The sequence below is a fragment of the Podarcis gaigeae genome, assembly GCF_964106915.1.
Source record: "Podarcis gaigeae genome assembly, chromosome: 9".
NCBI classification, from domain to species: Eukaryota; Metazoa; Chordata; class Lepidosauria; order Squamata; family Lacertidae; genus Podarcis; species Podarcis gaigeae.
Genome location: NC_139685.1, coordinates 30,092,871 through 30,113,367, shown reverse-complemented (window position 1 = coordinate 30,113,367; position 20,497 = coordinate 30,092,871). Strand labels below are relative to the sequence as shown.

The 20,497-nt window shown below is 41.7% G+C and overlaps 1 protein-coding gene across 1 annotated transcript in view; it reads left to right on the top strand.

Moving 5' to 3' along the window:
* WWC2 (WW and C2 domain containing 2) overlaps nt 1-20,497 on the top strand; it is a 111,895-nt gene that overhangs the window by 79,166 nt on the left and 12,232 nt on the right. Inside the window, exons 12-19 of the mRNA XM_083755417.1 lie at nt 5,445-5,568; nt 7,495-7,575; nt 7,683-7,769; nt 10,756-10,948; nt 13,049-13,213; nt 14,926-15,092; nt 16,394-16,592; nt 18,868-19,029. Of these exons, the coding sequence (XP_083611543.1) occupies nt 5,445-5,568; nt 7,495-7,575; nt 7,683-7,769; nt 10,756-10,948; nt 13,049-13,213; nt 14,926-15,092; nt 16,394-16,592; nt 18,868-19,029 (1,178 nt within the window). The remainder of the gene's footprint in view (nt 1-5,444; nt 5,569-7,494; nt 7,576-7,682; nt 7,770-10,755; nt 10,949-13,048; nt 13,214-14,925; nt 15,093-16,393; nt 16,593-18,867; nt 19,030-20,497) is intronic.

Genomic DNA, 20,497 nt, shown 5'->3' with positions numbered 1-20,497 from the left:
TCCTAGTCCAGCTCTCTAACCATTACACCACACTGGCTGTCAAGTTGATTTGGTCAAGTATTGGATTAATGTGGTAACTGAAGCTCGTTTCATGGCATAGACCATTGTAGCAAAGAATGCTGGTTGCAGCCCAAGTGGATTCATGACATACAATATCGATAGCCAGCTGTTATTGCCCAAGCTGGGCTCCCAGAGCTGACTGTCTGCCATCTGCTCAGTTGCCTGAGTAAAGAAAGAAAAATCTATTTGTAATATGAATGACAGTATTTCAGTGCTTAACTCAGGCTTAACACACTTGGCTGAGCTTACTTGATATGAAATAGTACATTCTCTAGCTTATCACAAACTTGCCAAAAGTGTAAGGACTGCAGATGGCTAAAAGCAGGGTCGGGGTTTTGGGGTTTTTTTTAAGATAGCAAGAGGCTTTTCTTCTCGCTCAGCTTGTGGAGGGGGGCGGCTGTATGCGTCTGTTTTGTGCAATGTGAGACTTTTATTGGCAAGCTGTAATCGTCTCTAGTTTTCTCCCAGTGCTATGGCTATCAAATTCTATTGCACGACGCCATACATGTATGCTCAGGAAAACTGGACATCTGTACACCTTCAATTCTGCCTCACTGTGGTTATCTGATACATCTGTCAGAACCTGGAATAAGTTGTGTTTTATATCTCAAACTTTGTGGAGGTTTCAACCGCTCATTAGTAATGAAAGAAATGGTTTAAAAATAAAGGCATTTATTGGCTACATGTGGCCTGAGGGGGATTGTCTGCAGTTTACATACTCTCTCCTATTCTTGTCACTTGGACTTAGTTTCTGATCCAACATGTACCTATAGCTCCCAGTATTCAAAAATCCATTTATTCTGCTTTCCTTTCCCTATTGCCAGACAAATGGGGAAATATATCCTAGTTCTGTGCAAAGATACAGACAAAATGAAGTTGATAAAGGATGTGTGGTACAAATTTCCTTCTAACGGGATAGGGAATCCTTTTCAGACCATGGGTTGTATTCCTTCACGGACAACCTTTCAGAGGCTGGGGGACAGGTAACACATCAATTACATGATGTAGCGTGCATAAACACTATTTGAATGGGAATTCCACTCAACTTTGCGGGGTGGCCCCCTCAGATATTTTATTGGGGGGCTGAAGGGACCTCAGCCCCTAGGAGTTGGCTTCTGTAATACACTATACTACATGCTAGCTTACAAAAGGCTAGAACGAATTGTTTGTTTGGGGTTTTTTTACATGCACACATCCACCTGTTAAGATCAGCAGGAAGGGTCTCTCTTCGTATTTCTGCCACCCTCAGAAGTTTGGGGACAATAAGCAGCCCTGGAGAGGACATTCTCTGTGGTAGTCCCTACATTGTAGAATTCAGTCCCCACAGTGGTGCCTCTGGTACTTCCACCATACAGCTTTCAGGGAATGGTGAAGACGTACCTCTTTACCTGGCATTTGGCACATGAGAGATGTATTTTCAGGATAGATTCTTAATGGCCAAATAGAGACGGACCTAGAGAACCACTTTTGTCCCCAGACCTGAGGTTCCCCATCCCTGTTACATATGATAAGAGTGAGAAACAATTATCCCCTTATTCAGTCTGAGCCTGTATCTTGTGGAAGATAGGTGTACCATAACTCTGAATGTTTTTTTGCCCTCCCAAATTCAGTCATATCTTGGATCCCGAACGCCTTGCAAGTCGAACATTTTGGCTCCCAAACGCTGCAAACCCGGAAGTGAGTGTTCCAGTTTGCGAACATTCTTTGGAACCCAAATGTCCGACACAGCTTCCGCGGCTTCTGATTGGCTGCTGGAGCTTCCTGCAGCCAGTCAGAAGACGCGCCTTGGTTTCCGAACGTTTTAGAAGTCGAACGGATGTCCAGAACGGATTCCATTTGACTTCCGAGGTACGACTGTACTGGAAAGATTTGAGGACCTGTGTATACTTTGTATTACTTGCTTTAATAGAATTTAGCATTCCCAATTGGCAGAGTTTTTATTCTAACAAATGTTGTTATATGTACGCTGTGTGGTCCCTAAATGTACATTTCTTGTGGCAGCTTGAATGGTCCTTTATCTCTAAAGCATTCAAGGGCTATAAGAATTTGACAGGATTTACTTTCCTTAAAAAATAACTCTTCTTTCATTTGCAAAATGGGATATCTGTAATCCTAACTTTGAGTTTAAATTGGGAGCAGGAGATAGGTTTACCGATAGTACTCAATCTGCCATTTAACAGAGCAGTTCTATGCAGAGTAACTCAGTAAGTTCTACTAAGTTTAAATGGGTAAGTGTTCATAGAATTGCAGCTTTCATCTGTTTTTTACAACTGTAGTACCAATGTATTTGGTAAGCTTAATCATTCTCTTGATACTAAGCATATTTTACTACTTGAATGTGAATTGGGTAGGTTATAAAGAAGCCACTCTGTAACTTGCATCCTTCTATGTATAATCTACAATCTCCATTATATCAGCTTTGTTTATCTGCAACTGCTAGTTATCTGAATTCACTGTGTGTCCTTTAAGTAGCACATAGGAAAGGCAACCCCTAAGTGCATACTGTACCTTTTGATCATTCATTTGCATTGAACCTATTCCTGAAATTCCTGTATATATCTAGTTTCATTGTTAGCTGCTTTTAGTTCTGTTGATTTCACTGAGAAATTTAAGCATGTGCTTAGTTCTCTCTCTTCCCTCATTGAAATCATCTCTCTCTCCCCCCCATTGACTTTGACTTTTTTATTTTTGCAACATCCATGCCTGCTGTCTCTTGCATCTTTATATGGTGCGGGGGCTTTGTCCTCAAACATAGGTTTTCCCATGCCAAATATCTTTGGGAGTAACAGAGTTAGAATAACCATGAAGTTCTTCCACAGACAGTCTCTGTCATTGTCAAAGTCGATTTCAGACTGCTGCGGTTATTCCTGGGGGTAATCAATAAATCATGTCATCACCTTCACCCCTCTCAAAGTGGTGGAAGAAAAAGCACTTCATCATCAAGGAAAAAGCATCCCCACTGCTACAAATGAAAGGAGAAATGCAGCAATCAATCCTCTAATCTGAAGCCTTAAAATTTAAACATCTTAACAAGATGTAAAGTCATGACTCAGGAGGGGGGCGTAATGCATACCAATACACTTGGCTCCTTGGCAGATGAAAGGACTCCTCAGCCTTGCAACTTATTATATTACAGGATGCTGCTTACAGTGAATGTTTCTTGCTCTCTGCAGGAAACTCTAGCTCATGAATGTGAGCTGATGATTGAAATTAAGAGGTGGTTGGCCCTATAGATTCTCCTTAAATTTTGGTAGTAGAATCATATCACATTCGGCAGAACATATCACGGCTGAAACGAAGGCAGAATTAGAATTAATTTCTTACAGGGATTTTGGTAGGAAGAATTCTGTAGAGAGCCAGTGTGGTGTAGTGGTTAAGAGCAGTAGATTCGTAATCTGGTGAACCGGGTTCGCGTCTCCGCTCCTCCACATGCAGCTGCTGGGTGACCTTGGGCCAGTCACACTTCTTTGAAGTCTCTCAGCCTCACTCACCCCACAGAGTGTTTGTTGTGGGGAAGGAAGGGAAAGGAGATGTTAGCCGCTTTGAGACTCCTTCAGCGGGAGTGATAAAGCGGGATATCAAATCCAAACTCCTCCTCCTCCTCCTCCTCCTCCTCCTCCTCTTCTTCTTCTTCTTCTTCTTCTTCTTCTTCTTTATGATATTTTAATTCAAGTGTGGCCAGCCAACTAATGTCATCTAACCTGAAGCACTTGGGCAGCCTTCTTCCTAAGGAGAGATGCCTTTTCAAACATGAATAGCCCATCTATCATCCATTCTGCAAGCTCCTTTTATGTGGGAGAGGAGCAACACCTTTGAAAGTGTACATCACCCAGGTGTGACCTGCCCAATCGGCACTTTCAGAGCTTCCTCTTCTCAGGTGTAAGGTTGTCCAGTGCTGGACAGTCTCCTATCTGTGTCAAGTTTTGGAGATGCAGATTGGGACATCTGACATCCAACCCAATCTGCACTTTCAGAGGCATCTCTTGGGCCACTGAGCCACATAAAAAAACCAGTCCCCCAGTTGATTCACTCTGTTTGTGGTTTAGTAACCTTTGACAGGGCAAAGGATAGGTTCCCCAATCCTGTCCTAATTGCTAGGTGTGGGGACTGATTCACTTGTTGGCCAAGTTGAATGGGGCCTTTGCTCTAACTTGGTCCTTAGATGTTCCATTTGTAAGGCTTGTCAAGCACACTGCTTTATAGTGTTTCTCAAATAGAATATGGTGGGAAGTTGAAAGGTGGGGAATATTCATTTGCAGCTAAGGACTTGGAATAATGCTGATGGGAAACTTATGGGCAAGTTAATAACGGTGCTAGGCTATGAAGCTGATTAGTTTTGCACAAAAGCCCTAATGAAAGTATGCAATACATTGGTTTTCTACTAGTATGTTGGAACCTACAAATGGATCATTCCCAGACCTGAGATTGGCACATCAAGGGCACCAGCATTCCCATTTTCTTTGTTTGGTGGGGGTATTGTTTTTTTTTTTGGGGGGGGGAGAAATGGGGATATTGTGATAATCACTTCTATCACTGTGCCATTGAGAGCGTGCTCACTTATGGCTTATGTGTGTGGTACGGAAGCTGTACTACCCAGGACAGGATGGTGTTGTGCAGAGTTGTTAAGGCAGCAGAGAGCATTGTTGGCTGCCCACTCTCCACCTTAGAGCAGATTTATGCCACAAGGTGCCATAGGAAGGCACTGGACATAGTAAAAGATCCATCGCATCCTGGTCACTGTCTCTTCGAGCTCCTGCTGTCGGGACGGAGATACAGGACGATGATGGCAAGAACGAGCCGTCTCAAGAACAGCTTCTTCTCCAGAGCGATCTCGGCCCTGAATGGGAAACCTGGACTTTGAAAGTCATCTAATCTTCCTTGCTGTATTATACTGTATTGTTTTAATTAGTGTTTTTATAGTTGTTCTGATTTTGAGTGGAGTGCCCTATCTGGGTGGATGGAGCAGCCAAGTAATTTCGTTGTCCCTGAGAGGGGGCAATGACAATAAAGATATTATTATTATTATTATTATTATTATTATTATTATTATTAACATGCAAAGCAAGATAGTCCTCCTTTACCTTTAATGGTTGTACAAAAGAGAATTGTAGTGGCAGTAGCTTTTTTCAGCCCTAAACATCAAGATGCACTTAACACATTCTCTCTCCTATGTAATTGTAGGTTGGGGTTAAAGGGGAGTCCTGGATCTAAAAAGGTGTGGTGCTATTTCAGTAAATAAGAATAAATGACTTGTGATGAAACGAGTTAGTCTGCTTGATGTCCAAGATGCTTTTCAACTTGACTGTGACTTCAGAGCTTTGTGTATATGCTTTTCAGATAGATAGAACCTAAAACAAAGATTTTCTTCCTTCTTGCCTACTTAGGTGTTGACTTACCAAGAAGAACAGTAAGTCACCACCTTGAGGAGAAGGCAGGGTGTGTATCTGCTGCAGTATCTGACGAGTCCATGGCCGGAGACAGTGGAGTATACGAAGCTTCTGTAAAACAGTAGGTTTAAGGCAGAATTCCATTTATCCAAAACTAAAATTTGAGCATCTGGCTCTGTCATGTCCAGGCATTTTGCAACAATTTGAAAAATAGTATGTGGGGCTGAGTCGAAACAATTTATCTCATTTTGTATTGGTTCCCCACTCCCTTTGCTCATTTGGGTAATTGTAAACACCTTCTCACTATTTTGATGATGAGCTTCCCCTGCTGTTTCATTGCCCACACAATCCTCAGCCGCATTTGCCCACACTTACTGGCTATTGAAACTTATGTCATTTTGTCAATAGTGTCACAATGCTGCACCTGACATGATGGTGTTTCACAGATGCCACTTACCAAAATAATGTGAGTTGCCACAACCAATCATATTAAAGTGCAGTGTGGATGAACCAAGACTGTGGATTGAAAGGACAAAGAATTTTTAAAACTGCACAGAAACAAACATCAACCAGGGGACCAAAGGATTACTGTACAAGAAACAAGTATAGCTAGGGGTTGCAGGGTTGTAATCTTTTGGGTATTTTGAAACCATTGGCTTGAAGGACAGGTTATAAATATGTAATAGTAATATAAAAGGAATATCAACTTTGCAAAAACCATACTGCATATCCCTAATTTAAATTTATTAGTGTACTGTCGAAACATCTGAGAATTCAAAGTCAGGATTCAAATATTAGTATTAATAGTAATTAACTTACATGCAGACCAATCTGAATCCCTTTTTTTGATTGGAGCATCTGCAGGAGCCCCCAGTGTGCTCACCAAACGCATAAGGTAACATCACTGGGAGCAGAAGAAGGGACAGAACTGGATCAGCTAAGGATCCACTGGAACTTAATTAAGGTGGTCTAGTTACTGGCGCTGTGGGTTAAACCACAGAGCCTAGCACTTGCCAATCAGAAGGTCGGCGGTTCGAATCCCCGCGACGGGGTGAGCTCCCATTGCTTGGTCCCTGCTCCTGCCCACCTAGCAGTTCGAAAGCACGTCAAAGTGCAAGTAGATAAATAGGTACTGCTCCGGCAGGAAGGTAAACGGCATTTCCGTGCGCTGCTCTGGTTCACCAGAAGCGGCTTAGTCATGTTGGCCACATGACCCAGAAGCTGTACGCTTGCTCCCTCAGCCAATAAAGCGAGATGAGCGCCGCAACCCCAGAGTCGGCCATGACTGGACCTAATGGTCAGGGGTCCCTTTACCTTTACTAGTTACTGGCAATGGGCCTGATCTGAGCTTTTCTGCTGGGCCAGCTATGGTTTTGTTGCCATATTCTGCCTTGCTGCTGAGAGTTAAAATTGCTCCCATAGTTGGCCTTTCATTCATTCATTCATTCATTCATTCATTCATTCATTCATGTATGTTAGCACAGAAAGAGGAGAAAGAAGATACTACTTGTAGATACTGAAAAAATAATCTAACAACCCAATGCAATGCTTTCAAGAACAGTGGACTTTTCATTTGTTGTTTTAAAAAAAGCTCGCTCTTGTTTCAAAGCACATTTCTTTATAATAATCAGAATAAATGACCTAATAAACACTGAAGGGTAAAACACAATTTTATACAATTTGAGGCCAATTGCAAGCATGTATGAATGGGGGAGTTTCTAGTCCTTCTATTGATTTTTGTTCTCTCTTTGCGCATACAAGCAATTATAAACGATGATGACCCTTCAAGGGAGGATCCTCAAATAATTAGCCATTAGTGAGATCTACCTTAGCAATACTTCCTTCCTAGATCCACAAGGAAGTAGCTCTTTTCTGTCATCACTTTTTGACATTACATATGAAACGGAAAAATCCTAAGCATTGACTTGAACAATGCATTTGGAACAATCTTAAGGTTTTGGTATAGAATAAATAAAGTATATTACTGTTCAGAGGTATAAATGTTGGTCTGCTGTGGCTATTCAACCTCTTTTCCTCTCTCCTCTAGACCAAACGATAGTGAAGAAGTTGCATATAGTGAAGATGATGCAACAGTTCTAGAGGCACCTCAAGTGCAAATAGGACTCCGGTAAGTCGGCGCATGTGAAAAGTCAGGCTATTCCTTGTCAACTGCAAATGTATTTATTACAAGTGCCTGATGCAGGGTTTTGTTTTGTTTTTGTCTCTCCTTAACAGATACGATACAAACAGCTCAAGTTTTGTGGTCATTGTGGGGCAGCTACAAAATCTTCATGCCCTTTCTGTATCCCCTGGCTCCAAAGTGTAAGTAAAGTAATCCCCGGATTACATTTTATCACATTTTTTGGCATATTTGGAATTGGGAGAAAGTGCTGTGGGAACCCCCCTTTTTAGTTGCTTATCTTTCATCACCTCCCCACACACATACTCCCCACACATACCAAAAGTCAATGATCTTTGCTTTTCTGAGGAAGCTGGGTTAAAGGTGGATCCAGTAGAATTATTTAAGGGTGTGGTTTTTTATTCTGTAAAGGTTGATGTCTTACTTCCGGACTGGATAAATACTCACATAGCCTTTAAGAAGATGGTGGTGATGGAGGAGGGAACCTAAGATTACACTGTCCCCTTCACACCAAAGCCCTGCCATGTGACCCCGTCCTTATTTTTCCATTCCATTTCACCTTAGAAAGTTGTGTGCTCCTTCTCTGCGTCACAGAAGCACCCATCTTCTTTCTTTGCCAAGCAACAAACAAATAAATAGGAATATAGGAAGATATTTTTAATACCTGTGAGGTTTCAAACTGTGCCTATACACAACTTTTTCAAAAGGTGGTCAAAGAGCTATAGGTGAACCCAGCTAAGGTGTCCTTTTAAGTTCCTGTTGCTTTTTGGCCTTACCTAAAAAGGACACAAGTGTCTATAGTTTAGCAAAACCCCAATCATGAAATATGCCTGGATTTTTCTATCCAGAAGGAGCTGACCTTAAACCGACTATACTTTTTGAGTTGTATCTGAGATTCATATGCTACCTGGAGACCATTTTAAACATTCATTGTATGTGTGTAATGCATTTGCATTTCAAAGGGAATGGAGTTTCACCTTCTCACTTGATAAGCAGAGCAGCACCTTTTTGTGAAAGCATGAAATGCCTCTTTTACTGGGAGCACTTGTTTCCGTCAAGGTAGCTTAATTTGTGGAAATATTTATGTACTAAAAGGCTGCTTTCTACATCGCAATATGGTCTGGGAGTGCTCCCACAAGACTTAAGCTGTGTACACATTACTGCTTACTCTTGCTCCAGCTCATTCCCACCACTGGGAAACCGAGTAAGCATGACAATAAGCCACAGTCCATAGGTATCTTGTAGCCTCTTGAGAAATATTCCCAGCTTGATGCACTTTCCCTCAAACCAGCTTTCACCCAATTAGAAAATGGAAGCTGCGGTTAAGCGGAGGTATGTACAGTTCTGGATGCCATTGGATGTGCAGAGGTAACAGCTTCGGTGGATTAGGAGTTCAGTGTGGGGAAACAAACCAGGTAATAGGCATCAAGTGACGACATCCCTTTCCCCTCTCTGGTTTGTATAGAAAAGTGAGAACAGGACTTGAAACACAGCAGGGAGAAACAACCTCACTGTGCTTCAAGCGACTAATGCAAACTTGGGGGTTTTTTTGGACTACAACTCCCATCATCCCTAGCTATTGAGGGCAGTGGTCAGGGATGATGGGAATCGTAGTCCGAAAACAGCGGGCGATCTAAGTTTGGGGAACACTGCACTAATGTGTACATGGCCTTAGGAAACACAATGTGGAACAGAGAGTGAGAGAGTGCTCCAGCTTGGTTTCTATTTTATCCCTCCCTGCTTTGTTTTCAAGCACGCAGTGTTGTGCAAGGAGCACTCCCAAGTTGCTGAGCTGTATTGTGGGATGAAGCAATATTACGAGCATTTCTTTAAGCTTTAATTGTGTGCTTGTGGCAAATAAACAAAAGCAGCTGTTTGGGGATAGCAGGATTAGCTATTTTCCGAACTGTAGATGTGGATGTGGTTGATAACTGTAAAAAAACTGGACCATAAAAAGATTGGTTGACATGATTAAATGAGTTGAAGATACCTAAGGGAAAGTCTTAGGATTTTTAAAATTTTATTTTAAATAATTTCTTTGCCACTTTTCATTTAAAAATAAATCCCAAGGCAGTTTACAACAAAATAATAGTAATGAGACCATAGAAATGAAATAGTGAAACTCCACAGTTACTGTCCCATGGTTGCTAAAAGGTGGCATCAGGAAATGCTTGTGCAAAAAGATGGGTTTTTGGTTTCACATAAGATAAATAATAAAGTGTCTGTGAGAAAGGCCGCATTTGTAAATAACTAACTTTGTAGCATGATCAACAGAATTGTTCCAGAGATCTGCATTAAAAAATAATAATAATCCAAGGGCAATAAGAAGAGAAAGTGGCCTTTGAAGTAGATTACTGACCTCACGATTTCAACTGGTCATTGGGTTACAGGAACAATAACAGAAATGTTAGTGGGAATTGGATAACTTTATATGAAGGGTTGAAGATTGTGGAAACTCCTGCTGGCTGCTGGGGATTGTATTCACATGGAGCTGGATTTACACTGACATTTCGTCACCTGTCACTGGAAACGGTCAAAACGAATTGTGTGGAGGGAGAAATGACAATTTGTATGTGTGAACCAGCACTCAGAACCTGCTAAATGCTCTTAATATTTCTCTCTTCTCCTCCATTTTCTGTCACTTATTCTCCTTTACTTCTGTATTTTAATCTATGTATCAGTATTCTGTTTACAATTCACAACATTGCATTTCACTATTTCTTATTTCATTTCAAACTCTCAAATTTCTCTGCTTTATTTTCCTAGCCCTTTTTGCAGCTTTAAAAGACTTTTCCAACTTTCTAGCATATCACTATCAGGATAGTATTTAGCAACCTAACATTTCCCCTGCTATTTCCGGTAGGATAACAGACTCTACAAATTCCACCTGTGATTTGTGAGCTCTTCTTAACTCCCACCCACTCTTCAGTTTCAGCATTTCCATTTCTATTTTCACTTTTCTTTCTTTTCCCCCTAGTTTTCCCAATGACCGGGTTAGGTGACACACCTTTACTATTGACATCTATAAGGCAGTGGGCACCAAAGTCTCTGCAGTTGAACATAACACTTATCCAGGAATAAGACATTTCTTTTACAAGTGTTTTGCACAGGAGCTTTGGGATACTCGTTTGAATAATCTTTCGCATGTTTTCTCTTCCCACCTCCTAGGTATTTCAGAGTTGCAGTTCTTCCCTCTTCCGCTGACATCAGCTGTCTTTTCCGCACGAAAGTCCACTCTGCTGCTGAAACTCTTTTATTTAGTGAGATGTTCAGAGTAGCCATTTCCCAGGCCTCTTTGCAGCAGAAGACTTTGAGAGTGGATGTCTGCTCTGTCAGTAAAACTCGCTGGGAAGAATGCCTAGTAAGTATTCTTTATTATTGGCTTTGTTTGATGTTCTTTTGTTTTTTCTCATGCTGATAGATAGGAGGCTTCTGAGGCATGCATTAGCAACCTCCGCAGGACTTAATATATTCATCTCTGATATGGGATGATTGTGGAATTTAGATTCCCTTTTGATCACAGTATTACAGAGGTAGACAATTTGTTCAGTGCTGAGGGCTTCATTGAAAATGCATCATAAGCCTGAGGGCTGCAGCTAATATACATATTTTAGACACATGTAATAAGCATAATTTGCATATGGTTTTAATCGATGTAGTCAACGGCAAGCTACAATGAGCTTTGCAACAAAATAGTGTGCTCCAAGCATGGCAGCCTTTGGTTCAGCCTCTCAACTCAATTTTTTAAATTTCAGCTTAGAAGCTGAAAACAGTAAGAATTTTTTTTGTGGGGGGGATTTGCTACTAGTTGCATTTTTTCATCAGATTCTTCTACATCTCTCTCCAGCTGTGACAACTAGGAAATTTAATGAAAACCGAAAATCCTTTGTTTCTAGCAGATATGCAACCCACATGGTGTAGTTATCCCTTTGGCCGTATTTTTTTTTTTATATCTTTAGGTTGCAGGTAGATGGACAGGGTTCAGTTTTTGTTGCTTTTATTTTGACTTCCTGTCACATTCACAGGCTAGGAGGGGATGATGGAAGATTGGAATTGAGCCAAACAGTTGGTGCAATTGTTGTGCTTGCAGGAAGCAAACTTTTGTCTACCAGACAATGTTTTTGTTCTTTGGCTATGGAGAGAGGGAAATGCCCCTCCGCAACACAGGTTTATTTATTTTGAGAGAGTAGAAGCACTAGAATGTATTTTACGTTTGTGACACCTGTTTTCACTCCATGGCTGACACGATTCTGTCTTACTGTGGCTCTCAAAAGCCCCATTGACATGAACAAGAAACACACGAGTTAAATAGCTAAAATACAATTTTGGTGCTGATGCAATTTCCTGGCCTACCTTTTATGTTGATATCTGACAGCATTGACCCACAACACACATCAATACAGAAATGATGTGCAGCCTAGAAAACTGCAAAGCTAGTAAGTTTCTTCCATTCGCCTTTGGAAGGTCTACTAAAGTGCCTTATACCAAATTGCTCCATGGAGCCCAATATTGCCTACAGACAATCTTTTTCCAAGACAGAATTTCCCATGCCAGGGAATTGAGCCTGGGAACTTGTGCAAGCAAAGCATGGGTTCTGTCACTGAGCTCTGGCTCCTCCCCTACCTCAGTGGCAAAGGTGCATCAAGCAAAATGGTCACATTCCCCCTGGATAAGAGCACCCTGGTAAAAAGCTGATTGCTCTGTTTTTCTTTGTTTTTCTCACGCTATCATTGCCTCAGTAACCGTTCAGTGGATAATAGTATAACGGAAGCATATTGATTAATAACCATGGACAATGCTAGAGTTTAAAATGATGGCGCCTGAGGCATGTTGCGCAATAGGGCTCTTCAAGCCTCCGAATAGGAGCCTCTATTTTCTTTTCTTGCATATAAAACCACATTCTTTCCTCATGATGGACTGATGCCAGGGGGTTTTTTTGCCCCAGGCACCAACTTAGTACTGTTTCTTGCATGGATCTGTTATATTTGATTAGATTTACAGAATTTAAACTACTATATATATTTATCCTTTTGGGTATGCATTGTCTGGTCTTTAATATTTCTGGATTACAACACACACACACACACGTCTCCTTTAAATAAGGTTGTCCCCACATTGAGGGAAAACACAACAGCAGCAAAAGACTGGCTGTTACCAACCAGTGAAGAAGATCTGGGTCCCTTATGTGGAGTCCTTCTGAATCCCAGTTGCTTGTGGGTTTTCCACAGGTAGTAGTTGCTGTGAGAACAGGATTCTGGGCTACTGTAGATGGGCCATTGTCCTGTTATTATGTAAGAGGTACAGGAAGTTAGAGGTATTTGAGGAGGCAGTGTAAAACCATGTTGACATATTTGCATTGTTTCATGAGGGATGGGGTGTTGTATCTAAAAAATTACTGTTATTTTTTATTGATTTGATTTTCTAAATAACCAATGAATTATCATTTCACATTTCTGTGCAGGCTGGAACTCAAATAAGCCTGGCAGACTTGCCATGTTCGGATGAGACTTCTACTCTCTGGTATAACTTGCTGGCTTACAAGCAGATCCCTAGGAAAAAGAATAAGGGACTAAAGGAGGATCCTGTATTTGTACCAAACAATCAGCCGCCTGGCTCCTTGGATCTGGTAAGCAATGTGTGATGACTTCTGAACAGGAGACTAGAAAAATAGAAGCGGCAACGGTGAAGCAATTGTACTGTCTAATTATTTGCTCCCTCCTGCTGCTTTTGTTAGCTGACTGCCATATGGCCTGAGTGGAGGTGTGTAATTTGGCTTCTAAGAACCAAATCTACCTTGTAAGGGGGGGGAAAACACCTGCAAGCCGCATGTTACCACATTAAAAATTCCCTGTGCATAAAAAAACACAATGCTAGCTCATGGAGAAAGCTTAGGTTACTTTCCACAGTGTTATTTGTTTTGTTTATTTAACAAAATTTGTATTGTATTGTGTTCTTTTTAAAAAAACAACACACCACTTGTAAGCAGTTTGCAACAATATAAAATAAACATTAAAAATGGTTGATGGAAAACAGTTAAAAACAGGCATTAAGATATTCAAAAGATAATTAAAACCAACAGAAGCTAAAGAAAAGCTCAAAACACATTAACCTCTATGTGTCTGGATAGCTTGCCTAAACAAAAATATTTTAAGCAGGTTCTGAAAAGAGCACAGTGATGGTGCCTGTGGAATGTCAATAGGCAGGGACTTCCAAAATGTAGGCCCTGCCCACACTGGAAGTTGGACGTCTTGCAAGGCCAGAATGAGGGTTAAGGGGCACCTATAACAATGCCAGTTCCACAGGTTGAAGCAGTAGAGTGTGTGCATATGGCATGAGGTGTTCCTGCAAGTAAACTTTAGGGCTTTATATACTCATAGTAACACCTTGAACTGGTAGCAGTGCTGTTGTTTTTACCTGGAGTTCAGTTATTCAATCCACACATACACACACACCTTCTGCCTGTACTTGGACACCTATTCTCAGCTACAAAGTGCACAACTATAGTGGGCCTGCTTGGGTTATCTTCTTTCCTTGATCTGCTATTCTATGCGTGATAAAAAGTAAGAGCATATGCTGCCTACCTGGCATGCGTAGCCTTCCTGAAACATGTATAACATTCTTAAAGGCATATAAAATCCATCGCACACAGGCCCGATCCCATGATTGCTTCCTAGATTTTACCTGGAATGACAGCCTACAAGATCCGGGCCTTGCTGCATTGGATTTAATGAACATGTTGTCTTTTATGAACATTATGTACGATTGTCCCGCTTCAGCAGCGTGGGAAGGGAATGAGCATTCCTGTTCGCTACTACAAGTCGGGGAGCAGAGCCAGAAAAAGTTGTAATCTTACCTGGCTGGTTGACATTTATGAATGTCAGATACTTCTGTAAAATTTGCTTTTGCCAGCTATGCATAAATGGCAGCTAGTTTTTTGCAGCATACGGTTAATATGTAATTTTGCACCAAAGAACCACAATATATTTCCTTTACTATATCCTTTCTGTAAATTTTGGTGGGGGTATAATTTTCACAAGGGATGCATGAATTCTGAAGTCACGTGGAAACCTGGTGTCACGTGAGCAACCAAATATGCTCGGCCCTGAGTTTCTCATGATGCTGCCCTACTTAGGTTCATGTGTTCCTGCAGATGTTTTTGTGATCAGTACATTTAATCAACACCTTTTCTGAAAGGTGGATTCTGGTAGAGTGTAATTGGCAATGCCAGTGTAATTGACAAAAGCATTGTCTGTTCACAACTATTAATAGGGCAGGTTTTATAAGTAACATCGCTCAGTATGTCTTCTAATGTAGATCTGCTTCCAATGTCTCTGTTAGGATGCCGTGTCAGCATTACTGGAAAGGACATCAGCAGAGCTGCAGGCAGTAGAACAAGAGTTGGCAGAGGAGGAAGATGAAGATGAGGAGGAAGAAGAGGAGGAGGAGGAAGGAGAAGAAGAAGAAGAGAAGGGTGTACAGGAGCCACAACATGTTGAAGAAGACTGGTAGATTGATTTTTTAAAAAATAAATAAAAATACTATTATTTATAAAGCAACATCAAAAACAAGGCTGATCACTGAAAGAAACCTCTGCTCACCATCTGCTCCTCATGCATGTAAAATTAACTTCTTACCCTTTTAGACCCCTTGGTGGAGAACTGCACGTTTCACTTGCTGTTTTCCCTACACCACTTTCCCCAGTGCTGAAGAGAGAAGCTGTTTTTGTTTGTTTGTTTGTTTGTTTGTTTTAAATTTAAGTAGTATCTTGTGTCTTGAGTGGGAAGTGCAGCAGGAATTATGAATGGCATATCCGCCGCACACACTTCCACCGTTGAGTCTGCACACAATTAAGATTTCCAGGAGACCCCCACCCCTTGGAATCCCAACCCCCATTTCCCCTGCCAGCCCTGGCACCACGCTGTCTGCACATGAGAAGTGTATTTTCAGAGGGGAAGCCTGGTGGACATGAATTGGGCGGACAGCGATGCAGCCGGAAGGCAAAGGCCTGCTCTCTCTCTCCCCTTAATAGCACAGAAGCTAATGACTTAAGGGACTACAGCCCACTCCCCATGCATAAGAACCTGTGAGACCTGTTGGATCAGACCAAAGGTCCATTTAGTCCAACATCCTATTTCCCTTGGTGACCAGTCAGATGCCTATAAGCAGGTTGTGAAGGCACTAGCCCCTCCCTTTTGTTTTATGCTATTTAATGACATAAAACAATGAAGATGGGTATTATCTCTTCTTTGGAGCCAGCCTTGCATTGTCCACAATAAATGTCGAGTTTGGGTGATTCATCTTTCAGTAGAGATGTTATTAAATGTGGATTAATTGCCTTGTGTTAAGATCTCACGTAAAAAAAGAATTAATGCAGGTAAAGTGCCCCCCCTCATGTTAATATAATCTTGATATCTGTAGAGAATGTGAAAAGCATTAGTCTGTATTTGCTAGTTCTACATTTGCTGGTTAATAATCATGAGAAAGGTATCTTGCATCTCTCCATTAGAACCATCTGTGGATGTCAAACGTACTGTGCTTTTGTCAGAATGTTCTAAGGGAACCGATTTGCAACAGACCTTTCTGTTTTTCTTGGAGCGGATGACTAATATAATGCATTCACATGTCGGATCATGAAAGCGTTGTACTGAAATTCTAATCTACTTCTGGCTGAGATAATGTGTCCATAATAATATATCTTTTGTACAGGGTTCAGATCCCAGGCATGCCAGTGTTTTTTTCTTTTTCTTTCCTCTTTGCGGGCCTTGTCAGTTTTCAAGGGTAAAGTTGGGTTACTTTGTTCTCACAGGCTAGGAATGCTGGCAGAGGCATCCAGTGAGATTGTGACAGAAGAAGAGGACAATGTTAAAGGGGCAGAGGGAAGCAGATACTCAGATGACAACAGATTCTGCCTTAAACTGGTAGAGGAAGGTGAAACCAAGCACAGGGAAGACAGAAATCATGCACACGCGTGTCACAATGAGCAAGCAACGGCACCACCCATACTGGTGAATATTTTAGATTGTTTCTCTAATGCACCACAAAGAAGACACTGACATCCTGTGGCTGTGTTTGGTCGAGCAAGGTGGTGTGTTTGTCATAAGGAATCTGTTTATTATCAGCCCTATGTTAATGAATGAAGGCCTGGTTTGCATGTAACATTAAACCATAATTCAAAGCAAACCATAGTTTATGAGCACATAGCTCCACTGGAAAACAAACGCAAGCTGGAGTCTGGCTTATTGTGGTGCCTGGGCCCTGTCACACGGTTTGTTTCCTTCCAAACAACGCACAATCAAAAGCCAAGGTTTGTGCTCATGGTTTGGAGCAGTGCACCAGGAGTGGGAGGGGTCTGCATGCAGTAAGCACCAGCACACTGCTTCTTCATGTTATATTTTTATGCACGAACCTGGCCAAAGTCAGCTCAGCGTTTAAACTCTCCATTGATTTCTAACAGGTTCTGTCCCCTCTGGCAAAGTGATCCTTTTTTTGTTTTGATATACAGTAAAGGGGAAAAGCAGAAAAGAGATTCTTAAGTCCTCAAGAAAAGCATTCAGCTTGCTAGTTAACATTTAATGTTTATTTGGGAGATTATTCATGTTTAATAATGAATGTATTAAATATTTAATAGGCTATTTTAATGTTTAAGCTATACTTGCATACACGGGTGGTTTAATATTTTTGTTTTTGCATTTGTTATGAAGTTTTAATAATAAGGGCTCAGCGCTTCAGAGCATTGCAGGAGAATTGTGTGTTGTGTGTTTAGGTTGTAAGCTTTAGTCAAAGAATTGGTGGAATTAAACAATGAAAAAGCACTTTTGATCAACTAAAAAGGTGTCTCCCAGTTAAGGAGGCAGTACCTATGGGGTGGGATCCAGACCTGCTCTTCTGTGAGCAGAAGGACTCCTCCTATGGAGGTCAAATGGATCCAGTGGAGACACGCACTGCATGAAGTGGATTCTGCTGTGGGCAGAAGGAGTGGGAGAGTGATTTTCACCAATTTCCCTTTCCCCTGCAGTTCTGAATGATCCTCCAACCCTCTGGATCAGGTTTTTTTTTCTGAGGGGAGGGGGAGAGAGATTGGAAGGGAAGAGAAAATATCACCCCAAATCAGCTCTGCCTCTTCCGCTAGTTTTCACAGTTGCAACTCTGGATCCGACCCACTAGAAACAATTACTTTAAGTACAAAAATTATGGGTAGCAGGCAGCATCTTCAAAGAGACACTCTTCTTCCTTTTGCATGAAGGAATGGCTTTGGAAGCATGTGAGTACAGTATCTGTACTTTGATAAAGCATCTTCTTCCTCTGATCTTGAACTGCAGCCTGATTTTTATGAATGGCCAGGCCTGTTCTCCCACCTCTTATTTTTATCTTTATTTTACTTTCCATATAAACAAAGTGATCTCCAAGTACCAGGTGATTGTTCCTTCTTAGCACCACAGCTGCTCGTTTGGTAAAACCAAACAGAAACAGAAGATCTTGATAAGACCTCTTGGTTATATAGAGTCTTGAGCAATGTCTCAGAATATGTTCATTGGCTAGAATCTGTTTGATGCCTCCACTGATGGCCTAAGTTAAGTTTCCTACGTTTTTTATCGTTCTGCAAAAATAACATACACATTTAACAGAAAACCTGAAGGATTGGTCCACATTCTTGTACTACCCCACTGAGAATTTTAGCATAATTCACAAGAGTAGCCAGTTCTGGTTACTTCCATCAGTTCTTCTAAGACCTGGAATTTAAGTAAAGGGAGGAGTTGTTATTTTAGAATAGGAAATACTTTTTCTCTCCAGTATTTGTTTCACCACCTCTAGAGAGGACAACAGCATTCCTGCAGTTAGCAAATGGTAGGCCTCGCTATAAGTGTTAGTTTTAAACAGGCAATATGACTTCATTGACTTAAAATGGTATCCAGCTTTCATTCTCCTGCAAGGTTTTTGTTTCCATTAGTAAAATCAGAAACTTCTAACCTGAGGTCAGGCTTTTGTCCCTTGTTTCAGCCTGAGTCACAAGCCTTTAATATCAAGTACAATATGAGTAGGGAAAATCATTGTTAATTAAGATTCACATGCCATTCAGGCAGGTGAGTCTGTGATGCTTTGTGCAGTAAGATTCACACGTGTCCCACATTGAAATAGTACCTTCTGCCTATTATTGCTGAGTGGTGCATTGGATTCTTTGTCTTTATCTTAACTAATTTGTGGCAGAATGGGAGGGAAAGCAAGCTTCGTGGGGAGGTTTTGGTTTTCAGGATTGACAACAATGCACAATATCCTCAACAGGTTGATAAGGAAACGAACACAGAAGACAGGCGTGAGGGTGTGGCTGTACGACCCAAGGACAGAGCCGGCCTCAAGTCTCAGCAGCATCCCTTTGTCAGGAACAGCATGATAGTGCGCTCACAAACTTTCTCTCCAGGCGAGCGGAACCAGTACATCTGCAGGGTAAGACAAAGAGTGTTCTCCGCGAGGTCCCATTAACTAAAAGACTCATTTAACTTCTTTGGCAGTAGCACGCTACTGGCAATGAGCCATATACTGACAACCCGGCATCCATCTCTCAGCTGCTAAACTATAGCAAGCTTGTCACTCTTGCCTGTGGACTTTAGAAATTGCTGCTTGCCATGAGCGAGCCTGGAGCTTGTTGCTGCTGTTGACATCCCCCTCACCCCACCCCACTGACATAAACACATTCACACTTTGCCATATAAACAGTACAGAGGTACCTCGGGTTACATACGCTTCAGGTTACATACGCTTCAGATTACAGACTCCGCTAACCCAGAAATAGTACCTCGGGTTAAGAACTTTGCTTCAGGATGAGAACAGTAATTGTGCAGCAGCAGCGCTGCGGCAGCGGGAGGCCCCATTAGCTAAAGTGGTGCTTCAGGTTAAGAACAGTTTCAGGTTAAGAACGGACCTCCTGAACGAATTAAGTACTTAACCCGAGGTACCACTGTACACACTTACTTAAGGAGACAGGCTGTACCCAGGCATGTAAAGCACAAGGCTTCTGTCAAAGAATCATTGGCACTGTAATTTACCCCTCAAAGAGCTACAATTTCCGGCACCCTTAACAAACTACAGTTCCCAGGATGCCTTGGGGGAAGTCATGTGATTTAAATATACGAGGGTGCACACAGGCCTCAGCCTGAAGTCAGTAAGGCTTGCTTCCAAGTGTGTAGGATTGCACTGTAATTCCATGTGCCAGGAGTGGGGGGCCTTTTTCAGTCTGAGGTCTGCGTGCTCTCTTGGGCAGCCTGCTGGTGTCTATGTCATAGCTGTCAACGTTTCCCTTTTTTTAAGGGAAATTCCCTTATTCTGAATAGAGAAAAGGGAAAAGTTGACAGCTATGGTCTGTGTGCCAATGGTTGGTGGTGGTGGGAGGCCCAAAAAATGAATGCAGGCTAACACACCTAACTTCACATGTGTACTACTGGAGTGTGAACTGGTGGTGACTGACCTGGAAAAAGATATTGAGGCTGTAGCAGATGACTCAGTGAAAATTTCAACCCATTATTCAGCAGCTGTGAAAAAAATGGATTCCATGCTAGGGACCATTAAGAAAGGGATTAGAAATATAACTGCCATTATCATAATGCCATTAAACAAAGCTATAGTGCAACCACACTAGGAATACTATTCCAGCATCATGGGAAAGGTGCAAATAAGAGCAACCAAAAAGATTATAGGGCTGGAGCAACTCCTCTGTGATGGAAGGCTACAGCACCGGGGCTTTTTAGTGTAGAAAAAAGGCAAGTAAGTGGGGAGGGGCTCGATGGAAGTTTATAAAATGGGTGTGGGAAAAGTAGATAGGGAGACATTTTTCGCCCCTCATAGTACTGGAATCGGGGGGGGGGGGGGGCTTTCCAAATCAAGCTGAATGTTGGAATAGTCATGGCAGACAAGAAGT